We start from the raw sequence: 12,284 nt of genomic DNA, 5'->3' as shown, positions 1-12,284 counted from the left end.
TCTTCTCCACCGATGCTGCCAGACCTGCTGAGTTTTTCCAGGTAATTCTGTTTTTGTTTTGCGGTGGGCGCACAGCTGACTCGGCTGCATCCCCGCCGACCTGAAAATGGAAATGACGGGGGGTGATGTCGGAAGTTCCACCCGACGCAATGCGTTATTTTACGTGTCGGCAAGTGGGCCCTGCCCCCGCTCACTGACTGGAAGATCCTGCCCCAAGTGTATTCTAACCAAGGTTCTACACAACTGAAGCAAGACGTCACTACTCCTATACTCAAACCCTCTTGCGATAAAGGCCAACATACTACTTGCCTTCCAAATTGTCTGCTGCACCTTTATGTTAGCCTTTAATGACTTACTGACGAGAACACCCAGGTCATTTTGTACATTTAAACTTTAAAGAATATTCTGTACATCTGTTCTTCCTACCAAAGTGGATAACCTCACATTTTTCCACATTATATTCCATCTGCCATGTTCTTGCCCACTAAGTCTATCCAAATCCTCTTGAAGCCTTCCTCATATCACACATTCCCACCTAGCTTTGTATCATCCGCGAACTTGGAAATATTACATTTGGTCCCCACATCCAAATTATTGATATATATTGTGAACACCTAGTTCCCAAGTACTGACCCTTGTGATACTCTACTAGTCACAGCCTGCCAAAGTGAGAATGGTCCCTTTATTTCTACTGTTTTCTGCCTGTTAGCCAATCCTTAGTCCATACCAGTATATTATCTCCTATTCCATGTGCTTTAATTTTGCTAACCAACGTCCTGTGGGGGACTTACATCAAAAGCCTTCTGAATATCCCAGTATATTTCATCCACCGACTCCTCTTTATCAATTCTGTTGGTAACATCCTCAAAAAACTCCAACAGGTTCGTCAAACATGATCTTCCATTCATAAATCCATGCCCAATCAGATCATTATTATCCAAACGTCCATTTATCACATCCTTTAGAGTTGATTCTAGCATTTTCCCTATTACTGATGTAAGGCTAACAAGTCTGTAGCTCCTTGTTTTCTCTCTCCCATCTTTCTTAAATAGGAGAGTGACATTTTCTACCTTCCAATCTGCAGGAACCATTCCTGAATCTATAGAATTTTGGGAGATGATCACCAGTGCATCCACTATCTCCATAACTACCTCTTTCAGCACTCTGGGATGTAGGTCATCAGGTCCCGGGGACTTATCAACCTTCAGTCCCATTAATTTCTCCAATACAACCTTCTTACTAATACTAATTTCCATCAATTCCTCATTCTCCCTAGTCCCTTAGATCTCTAATTCTGGGAGATTGCTTCCATCTTTCTCAATGAAGACAGACACAAAGTAATCATTCAGCCTCCTTACCATAATTTCTCTATTCCCCATTATAAATTCCCCTGACTCTGCCTGCAATGGACCCCACATTTGTCTTAACCAAACATTTCCTTTTTGTGTGGCTACAGAAGCTATTACAGTCCGTTTTAATGTTTTTTTTCTAGTTTAAATTCATATTCTATTTCCCTTTCTTTATCAGTTTCTTGGTCCTCCTTTGCTGTATTCTAAAATCCTCCCAACCCTCAGGTTTACTACGATTGCTGGCAACTTTACAGGTATTTTCTTTTAACCTTATACAATCTTTAACTTCCTTTGTTAGCCATGGTTGACTGACTTTTCTTTTTTTGGGTTTTTGTGCGTTAAAGGAATGTATAATTGCTGTAAGCTATGTAATAATTCTTTAAAGACTGTCCATTGCATATGTCCGGTCATACCTCTTCATGCATCGTCTTAATCCATCTCAGCCAATTTGCCTCTCATACCATCATAATTTCCTTTGTTCAAATTTAACACCCTGGCTTCAGATTGAACTACCTCACTTACAAACATAATGTAAAATTCTATCATATTATGGTCACTCATCCCTAAAGGTTCTTTTAAAACAAGGTTATTAATTAGCTCTTTGTTGTTACATAATACTGGATCTAAAATAGCCCGTTCCTTAACATACTGCTCTGGAAAACCACTCTAACACACCCCAGAAAGTCATCTTCCACAGCATTAGTACTCATTAGGTTCACCTAGTCGATGTGCAGGTTGAAGTCACCCTTGATTACTGCTTTACCCATATACATGTTTCTCTAATTTCCTGATTAATACCATGCCCCACACTACGACGAGACTAGTGTTTGGTGGCCTGTGAACAACTCCTACCAATGTTTGCTTCCCCTTGCTGTTTCTTAGCTCCTCTACCCAAACAGATTTCATATTTTGTTCTTCCGATCTGAGATCCTCCCTTATTAATGTACTGATCTTGTCCCTTATTATCAATACAACACCGCCTCCTTTTCCTTTTTGCCTGTCCTTCCTAAATATTGAATATCTCTGAATATTCAGTTTCCAGTCTCGATCACCCTGCAGCCACATTTCCACAATGGGCAATTAGATCATACCCATTTACCTCTACTTGTGCCTTTAAGTCATCTATCTTGTTGCGAATGCTGCATGTATTCAGGTAGAGTGCCCTTAACTTAATCTTTTTGACATTATTCCACATTCTTGGTTTAGTTGATGCTCACCTTAATTTTGTCTGCCTTCTAATTTCACTAGCCGCTTTTCTACTTCCAGTTGCCAGCTTTAGTTTCTTACAATCTGAGCTACCCCTCGGGTTCCCACCCCCGACAAACTAGTTTAAACGCTCCCCAACAGCACTAACTCCTGCGAGGAGATTAGTCACAGTGAAGTCCAAATGTGTGCTTAAAAAAAAGTTCAAAACCATCAAGAAGAGAACCATCTTCTAAGAGTTAGTAACAAAAATTAGTGCTCCCAGATAGGGTATTGAAAGCAAGAATATTGAAATCATGTAAGATGCAGATGCTATAATGGAGTGGGTGGGGGTGTAATAAAAATCAGAAGATTTGTTTTCTGGATGGCTGAAGTGGGAAAAGGGGAAAGAGCAACATCATTCCTAATTCATCTGATGATGCGATGATATTGACAATAGTGATGAAACCTGAAAAAGTTGTGCTTAACTTCAAATCATACAAGGCTGCTGCATATTATAAAATAAGCCTCAGGTTTTAAGGGGAAAATACACTGTATAGTGAAGATTGCTTTCAATATGAACCACACAGTTATCTTTCCTAAAGATGATTTATATTGGGGTAAGCCAGTCATCTGGTGCGAATGGTAGCTAAAAGAATATACTAGACTGCCCCCATTTAATACCGACCCATTTGACAAATTATAACTGCCTGTGGAAGTTACAAATCTGGATAACTAGAAATGGAGCATAAGGTGATATGTTCATATTTTCTACTATTATTGCATCGATAAGAGCCAGTGAACTTAATGTATAGTAATTAAATTTTCAATGTCATGCACTCCTTATTTAGATGTTTACCAATCATGCCTTTAGCTGGACTGCTCTATTACGAAGCTGCCTGTTGCACAATTACATAGACAGCTGCTGCTGTCGGCTGTCCCTCAGTTCAAGGACAATGTCTACTCAGCTGTGTACGTCTACCATTTGAGGCAAATCCTCAAAGTCATGCCCTCACAAATGAGGGAAATTCATTTTGTCTGGCTTTCCATGAGATCCACTAGTAAGTAGCTTAAAAAAAAATGTCAACAGAGTGCTACATCAATAGGTAGAAAACGGCCACATACAAAACCCACAGATGTGGTAGCATGGCTCAGTGGTCTAAGGCACCGGATTCAGGTTCCAGGCTCTGTGGTGGCATCAGTTCGAATCCCACCTGTTCCAAAATTTTAGATTACAAAACTTTGTCCCCAGCTGTGATGTCTGGTAGAGGCAAAGGCGGTAAAGGTCTTGGTAAAGGTGGTGCTAGATGTCACCGGAAAGTCCTCCGGGATAATATCCAGGGAATCACTAAACCCGCCATTTGCTGCCTCGCTCGATGTGGAGGCATCTGTTAAATGCATCTGCGGACTCATTTATGAGGAAACTCGTGGGGTTCTCAAGGTCTTCTTGGAAAATATCATCCGGGACTCGGTCACCTACATGAAACACGCTAAACGCAAAGGTGTTACCTCCATGGACGTAGTCTATGCCTGAAACGCCAAGGGCGAACTCTGTATGGGTTCAGTGGTTGAGAACTGTTTAAAAAAAACAAAACCCACAGACATGACAATATAAATTGGCAACTTTAAAGTTGCACAGCAATAAAATCCTATTTGAACTAATCAAACCTTTCCTGGCGCTCAGCAAAATTGCCATTCCACTGTTGGGAGTTTTCACTCTAGTTTTCCTACTGATGTTCAATCCATCACTGGAAAAAAACTTCTTGGAATACTGGTAGTGACTGAGTCAGATCTTCTGAAGTCCACTGTTTCTGCACTTGTAAATTTGCACAGTGATGCAAGAGCAGCAGCAGTAGCAAAATGTTCAGTACCAAATAAATAAAGGCAAAGTTCACAAATTATCCATACTTTATTGTTATAAAGGTTTTCTCCTATTGTACAGTAATATTCTGCATGTTCTTGTGACAGAAAGTTAAATAAAATATGCAGTTTATGCAATAAGCTAGTTACATTTCTTTCTAGTTTTTGTTATATAACATTTTAAAACAGATGAAAGAAGCTGCTTTGTAAGGTGTTGGGGTTTGTTCAGGAGACAGAATTGAATCAAAAAGCTCAAGATCAAACAGAACTGACTACATGGGAAACATTAGTAATCAAAGTAATGTAGCCCCTATTAAACACACTCTTATATCATGATTAATAGTGTGCACAAACTGTGGCACAATCTGCTCAGTGTTACTTGCCTTTTTTCTCATCATCGCTTGTGACCAGAGATTGAAATAGTAATTGCAGAATTAGGACTCGGCCTCAAGAAAAAACGGGCTGTCTCCAACAATAAGCAAATGACAAATCCAAATAATCAATTACACACAATTGATGATTGGAAGCAGATTTTCCCAAAGGGCAAGTGGCATTCTCTTTTCATGGGCCTATGTGACAGTCTATCTCAAAGACTTATGAGTTTTGATGTATTTGCCTGCAATGGCTTGCATTCCCCAAAACGTTATCTGACTAGTAAGAACATGCAAAGTCTCGTGAGATATTGTATACTGGTCTCTTTGCATCCTCAAACACAGCAGAGTCTTTAATAGCCCTCAATTTATACAATTTGTTCAAACATTTTTTTCTCAGTTTCGAAGAATTGTGTAGATAGAGTGGTTTTACTCGATGAAAATTCAAAATACTGAAACCACATTGTAACTGCTAACCTCAAACCAATTGCGAGCCATTTATAATCTGAACTTCAAACATGAATTTAAAACAAATTCAATTTATTTTGTCATGCATATTGTGAGGCAGCATGAGTATTTCAAATTACTGTGTCAAGCATAAGCATAACAACATAATTTGAAATGCAAACATATTTAAGCCCACACTAGATACGTGCTATAAAATGGATCTGAAATAAATTAACCTGGATCATAATGATGAAAAATTCAGTTTGATTTAATTATGTAAATATAGCTTCTGATTTGCAGTCACCAGTGTAATAAACTCTCAAATGGTGGAGCCTTTTCAGACATTCATGACATTATTTTATGATGAAATTATAGGAAAAACACTGTGAACAATAAAACACATGAACTGTGGTGAAGTACCATGAGCAAAGCCTGGCTACTAAAGGTAACCCAGTTAGTTAAATATAATCAATCTTGTAGAAATAAGCAGATAATCATAATAGATGTCTGAATTGGTCTGGGAATAGAACTCATTGTAATTGAGAAGTGATTATAATACCAATGTCAAATGCTTTTCATGGCACTAGTTACCTAAGAACTTAACTGAACAATTTAAAAAATGAACACAGTAGTTACTGGTTAATCTAATCGATCAGTTATAATTTATCGAGATTTCAGTCAGTTCTGTGTCTGCATCCATTAGCTTATTGATTCATTAAACTCTCCCAAACACCACTTTTTGCAGAGTTGCTGTTTCACTGAATACTTTGTATATGCAAAAACTCAAAATAAACCAAACTTCAAGAAATTTTACATTTACAGTACATAAAAACTTCAAAAAATACATGGGTTTTGGTAAAATATACATGCTTAGTTTCTGCCATAAACAGAAACTTATGACGTTTACCTTTACAAGGATCGCTTAACCTACAAACATATTTACACAAAGCAGTATGTTAGAACAGTACCACGAAACCAATGAATTTATTCTTTAAAAAATATTATTGCAGTACTCTGCATGTATGTCATTGTTTTGGATGAACCTACAAAAGCAGCATCACCTGTACAGAGTTCAGTGCAATTCTTTCCACTTTTTTAAATTATAAGCTATAACTTATACAAAGACTGTTGAGTTTTACAACAGCAATGGGAATAGACCTTTTCTCACAAATATTTTAGACATCTCCCCAAATTCCATTGGTATATTGAAGCTAGCTTAAGCTGAAACAAATGAGATTTTTTGAGACGTCACAAGAAAGTTTCTCCATTCTTCTTCCAATACATCAGGAACCCAAAACTGCATTCTCTCATTCACAATGCAAACTGGTGCTGTGACTATGCAGAACTATTATTTGGGCAATTTCACACAACTCCTGGTCTTGGTCTTATTTCCCCAGATTTCTTTGGCAAGCCACATTGTGGTATGACCGCCACAGGTGCCAATTATTCACTTTACAAATACCAGTTTATAAACCATGTTTCACTTTTCATGGTTACATTTTTCAGTCATCATTGATCAGAGGTTATGGAACTACTCCGTTTCAACATCCATTAAGATCCTTGCATCACTCAACAAACCACCCCAATACCATCCACTAATCATACTAATGTATGATTACAAAGATTCTATAAAGTGGAGACAGATTAACATGGATATGCATTTCTTTCTGCACTAAGATGGGAGTTAGCAATGGGATAAGAGGAGGCCAACCCATTGAATATAATATTGGTGCATTGTCACTAATTATTAAGATATTAACCTTGTCTCTTGTTGAGTAATGCACTTAAGAGTTCTGGGAAATCCACATAATTGGTTCTAACTTTTTTTTTTAAAAGAAAATGGAAATCCCTGATATTACAAGCACACAAACTGCAATATATTCTTGGGCCTGAGCCTGAACTCTTTGGCTGTTGGAAAAAGGATCAATCTGTACTGCAACTATGTAGCATTTGCAGACCAAACTAACTGTTGGTATACTTTTTTTTAGAGAAATGAAGCCAGATGCCAATCCTTTCACTCACTGCAGCTTGCTTCAAGTGCCATGACTGGGAGGATGTTGGAGTTCCTGTCCTGAAAAGATAGGATGGAGGAAAGGATGAAGATGGAGAGCAGAAGCACCTGCTCCTGCAGGCCGAGGGGCAAAGAGAGCAGGATAGAGGGCATGGGGGACTGGGTGAAGGGCTAAGGGGCCTGCGTGGAGAGCTGATGCAGGTATAATATGTATTGGGTGGCTAGTCAGAAAAGTGGCAGGATGAGTAGGGTAAATAGATGGTGTGATATGTGACAGAGAAATGGGGGTCAGGTGAGGCTGGGGTATGTGATGGATTTGAGCAAGAGTCTGTGGGTGTGCGTGTGGATGAATACCCATGGCAGCAGCTGCAGCTGCCTGATGTTGTAATATAGCATGGTGAACAGTGGTGATAGATGTTGCTGTTGCAGCCGCTGATGGTTGCTGAATATGAAATTGTTGGAGAGTTGGAGCAGGAGCTAAGGCAGTTGAGGTAGGGAAAGTCTTCACTTGTTTAGCTAGAAGCTGTTGTTGAATGTGCTGTTGAGCTGCCTGTTGTAGTTTACTGTACTTCTCCATTTCTTCAGGGGTGAATGTTATAGGCTGTCTATCCAGTGGGGCCACTGATGAATCTGCATCCTCTTGGGAATCCTCATCAATTTCCTGCACCTCAGCCTGTGGAATATAATTGGAGAATGGCTCTGGATCTGGTGCAAAATGCATCATAACAGTTTCGCCAGCATCTGGTGGTGCTAATTCTGAAGGTTCTTTGATGACTTCAACTTGTGTGGTTACATCAGAAATGTAGGCTTCTGAGATAGCTTGAGATTCCAATGGGAAACCTTTATGAACAAACTGGGTTTGGCAAGGAATTGGTTGAATTTTCTCATTTACAGCTGACATTTCTTCATTTTCTGATTTTTCTTCGATGGTTTGAATCTCTCCTTGCACAGTCCAATTTAGTTGCTGACTGACTTCTTCCTTTGCCATATCTTTAGGCTCTGCTAGATACCGCTCCTCTTCTTTGTCTCCTTTCTCCAAGCAAAAGTCTTCAATTTTCTTTGTTGTAGGCTTTTTGGTTGTAGGCAGTTTTCCTATTAAAGGAAGCAGCGCCTTATTGCCCAAAGCTGGGGGAAGCTTAGGCCCAAAATAACCCTGAGGGGGATCTTTTAGTTTAATTCCTACTTTATTAGATACTGCTGCTGCTTCACTATTTGTTTCGGATTTCTTTTCAACCTTTTTAGACTGAATCTTTTCCAATAGCTGTTTAGCTGTTAAAGAATTCCTTTCCTCTTGTGTTGGTTCATCCTCTAAATCCATTTTTCCTGTGCTGGAGGTGGTGTTGCTGGGATTTCTAAGAAAAGTACTGCCTGATTTTACACCACCCTCTTTGTTCTCTTCCTTCTTCAAAAGGTCACCTTTTTTCCCCAACAGTCTGCTTCTGCTGTAACAGGGAGATTTTGAGCGATATACCCGATCTCTTGAAAACGATCTACTGGAGTTCCTTCGACTGGACCGTCTATCACTGGAGCTATCATGGCTGTGAGATCCTTTGTCTCTTGAAATGGATCTCCGTGAGGTGCGATGCCTGGTGCTACCACCACGTTTACGGCTGTAGCTACGGCTTCGTTTCCAGCTCCGCTGTGTTGCACTCTGACTACGCCGCTTGCTTCGGCTCCTGCTGTGGCTACTACTACGAGTTCTACTTCGGCTTTGTGTTCTACTGATGGTCCTGGTCCTCATCCGAGTTCTTCCCCTGCTGCTACTTCGGGACCTGCTTCTACTTCGTCTGTAGTCGTCATCTGATGAAGAGTATTTGTGCTTTTTCCCTTTGTGTCTTGATCTTCTATAGTCATAATCTGAATCGTGAGATCGTTTAGAGCGATGCTGTGACCTATCACTGTAGTCACTGTAACTATCAGAATAGCTTCTTCGACGACTGTACCTACTGCAGTCTGAGGAAACATCGGACCCAGATGAATATGACCTATGTGATGATCGCTGGGAGGATGAACGACGTCTCCTTGATCTACTAGAGTAACTTCTGTCGCTTCTTGAATCATATTCATCACTGTAATGGGAGGAGGATTTCTGTCTGGATCGTTTTCTATGAGATTCATCATAACTATCAGATTCTTCATCTGCACTGCTGTCTCTGCTCCTATGCCTAGTTCGGTTCTCTTTCCGACTAGATGTCCTTTTTCTTGAATCACTACAAGAACCTGTCTTTTGCTTTTTGCTAATGGGCTCCTGAGAACAATCTTCTTTTCTACTACTACTACTACTACTCCTACTACTATCTTCAACAGCAGCAGGTGTATGTTGGGAATCATCCTGTGACCTGCGCCTTTTCTTCTGCACGTGACTACTTTCCTCTATAAACTTTATTGTGGCCATCTGTACAGAGAGTCCTAGAGAAGTGTCTTTGCTTTTCTCATCTATGTTTTTACTCTTGTGTTTACGTTTTTTTCTTTTTTTTGAATTCCCATCACGTGCTTCACCATCCTTTTGCTTATCCTTTTTTTCATTAGCTTTCTCCTTCAAATGTTTGCCAGATTTTTTGTGCTTCTTTTTCTTTTTATGCTTGTGTGATTTCGTGTTCTTGTCTTTGTTATTGGTATTTCTGTCATTTTCATCAGCTTGGACTTCAGATTTTCTTACACTCGGGGAAGGCTGTTCTTGTGGTTGAGTATCACCCTCACCTGTTGTCGTCTTCAGTACAGCTTTACTGGTGTTTATGTTACACTTGTCCCGAGAATCTTGATCACAATTCTGTACTTGTGAATTCTCACGGCCTTTCTCTTTGTTTTTTCCTTTAGTATCCCTATTCCGTGCCAGTTTAAACTCAAAGTAGAGGGGATTGCAACTATAAGAGATATATGGTTCACTCTTTGTAACCATCAGCAATTCTGAGGGCCACTGAAGAGTGGTACTTTCATCTTTGCTTAACACAGGGAAAAAGGGCCCAGTTGGTTGTTTAGGTCCATTGAAGACTTTGTTGGCTGAACTGTTTTGTTTTCCTTCCTCACAAGCACTAGGCTTTGCTGGTGTGGTCTCACAATTCTGCTTGCTTACCGTTTCAGGGGACTTTGCATCTTTATCAGGCTCTGTGTTTGTTGCTTGATTGGCAATATCATCGTCCTGTTGTGCATCAGCAGTCTCATTTTCTCTTTCTTTGCTTTCCTGAGGCTTCAAAACATTTTGTAAATCTGGGTTATTTTTTGTAGTCTCTAAATTCTTCTTATTGCCACACTTATTTGACTCTTCTGTAGCTTTCATAAACAACAAAAAAGGAAAGTTAGGTTTCACTTTACAATGTGCAGGAGGAATGTAATGATAATATTCTGGTTCTGACTGACTGTTATCATCCTCTTTCTTCATCATCTTTTTCAACTTTGATAGGGTACTATTTATAGAGTCATTATCACTTTCTGATTGACTAGCCCCTTCAGTCTTATCAGAGTTTGCTGTAGTTTCAACCTCCATCAACTTTGGTGATCCTTGACCGGAGGACACTTTATCATCAGGGTTTGCTGCTTCAGATTCACTTGGCTCCTCTGCAACATCACTGAACACTGAAGCTGAAACGTCAAGCCTGACTGGTACCTTTTTCGCAAAAGAAAATGACACTCCTAGCTTTTGTAAGGGGGTGCCAGAATTGTTCTTAAGCTGGCTGACGCTAAAAGATTGAACTGGCTGGTTGCTCTGACCTGAACCGGCAGAGCTTCCACTAATACAATAACCTGTGTTGTCAATTTCTCCTCTGCCATCTCCCGATGTGCTGTCAGACACACTCCTGTTAACGGATGGTGACGTGGGCCCACTTGTCCTTCTTCCGTTACTATCACTTGTGCTGGCAACTTTTCTGTCATTAGCATCTTCATCAACAGCCACAGTCGTAGCTCTGAACATGGGACCGCTTCCTGGGGCACTGTACAAAAGGAAATGGAATTACAAGTCAACTAATACTGTAGATGACTGACTGATACCTTAGTTTCAACAAGAAAACGAGCAATTCATTTTAAACAATTAAAATTCACAGGCATCAAGTGCTAAAGCAGTGAGAAGCACAAGTAGCAAGAGATATCAAGAAAAACTGCAAATGCTAGAAATTGGAAATAAAAACAGAAATTTCTGGAATTACACAGTGGGAGCATCAGCGTTGAAGAGATAGGTTAAAGTTTCGCGTATAGACCCTTCATTAGGACTGTTCCGGCAAAGGAGTCTACAACTGAAAACAACTTTTCAGTTACTGATGGATCTGCTATGCACTTCCAGTTTCTGTTTTTTTTTTACAAGTAGCGACAGTTCACTTGAGGCACAGTTGTGAGGCATTGCCACCTAAAGAAAAGCAGGCCAGCAATTCTTGACAATTAGGATCAATAAAAAAGAACAAGCGGAATGCAAAGGTCAAACAGTTTAAAAAGAAGCTACAACACCAGATGAAGATCTGTCATAATGGATCAAAACATCTTGGCAGAAGCACAAGACTTGTACTGCACTGAAGAGTGTGTCCTGCATATTTCAAAACAAAGGAAAAAATAACACTCAAAAGGCACTTTCTTGACATAGCGTTGAATTTCTCAATTTGAATCAGAATGACTTAAAAGAAAACCCCTGAAATGCCGCAATAAAAAATTCTGAGTTTTATTTCCAAAGGTAAACATGCCATTCAAATTTCTTATTTCTGTCTTGATCTCACATTCTTCAACTAAACTAAAATTATAAACCCAAGAATCTCAAAATCGATGTGATAAATCTCAGGTAGTTGCACTATGTTGTAGGAAACAGAGGCCATGGCACCTTGCATTTTTTCAGAGCTATGTTCCAGGCAACTCTGTTGTGCTGCCTTCCGTTTGGGAATGCATAATACTGCATAAAAACACAATTCCATCCAACTATTTGGGAAAGCTAATGAAATATCCCAGTGGCCAACTCAAAAATAAATGCCTGGAAACTGCCCATAGGCCCAGACCTTTTGAATCTAAAATGCCATGTGGTCCAGGAATATCATACAGGCGGGCAAAAAAAATTCACAGATTTTTAAGAAACAGACAGCTGAACTC

At 39.7% G+C, this 12,284-nt stretch overlaps 1 protein-coding gene across 8 annotated transcripts in view; it reads right to left on the bottom strand.

The window, feature by feature from the left end:
- Positions 1 to 4,421: 4,421 nt before the first annotated feature.
- The window catches only part of gpatch8 (G patch domain containing 8), a 194,305-nt gene continuing 186,442 nt past the window's right edge, over positions 4,422 to 12,284 (bottom strand). For all 8 annotated transcript variants that reach the window (XM_078529752.1, XM_078529754.1, XM_078529756.1 and 5 more), the window contains one exon: positions 4,422 to 11,149. In XM_078529752.1, coding sequence (XP_078385878.1) covers positions 7,243 to 11,149 — 3,907 coding nt within the window. In that variant the 3' untranslated portion in view covers positions 4,422 to 7,242. The remainder of the gene's footprint in view (positions 11,150 to 12,284) is intronic.

The sequence above is a fragment of the Cetorhinus maximus genome, chromosome 25 (genome assembly GCF_964194155.1).
Source record: "Cetorhinus maximus chromosome 25, sCetMax3.hap1.1, whole genome shotgun sequence".
NCBI classification, from domain to species: Eukaryota; Metazoa; Chordata; class Chondrichthyes; order Lamniformes; family Cetorhinidae; genus Cetorhinus; species Cetorhinus maximus.
Note: the sequence above shows the minus strand (reverse complement) of the source record. Positions and strands in the feature narration are given on the sequence as shown.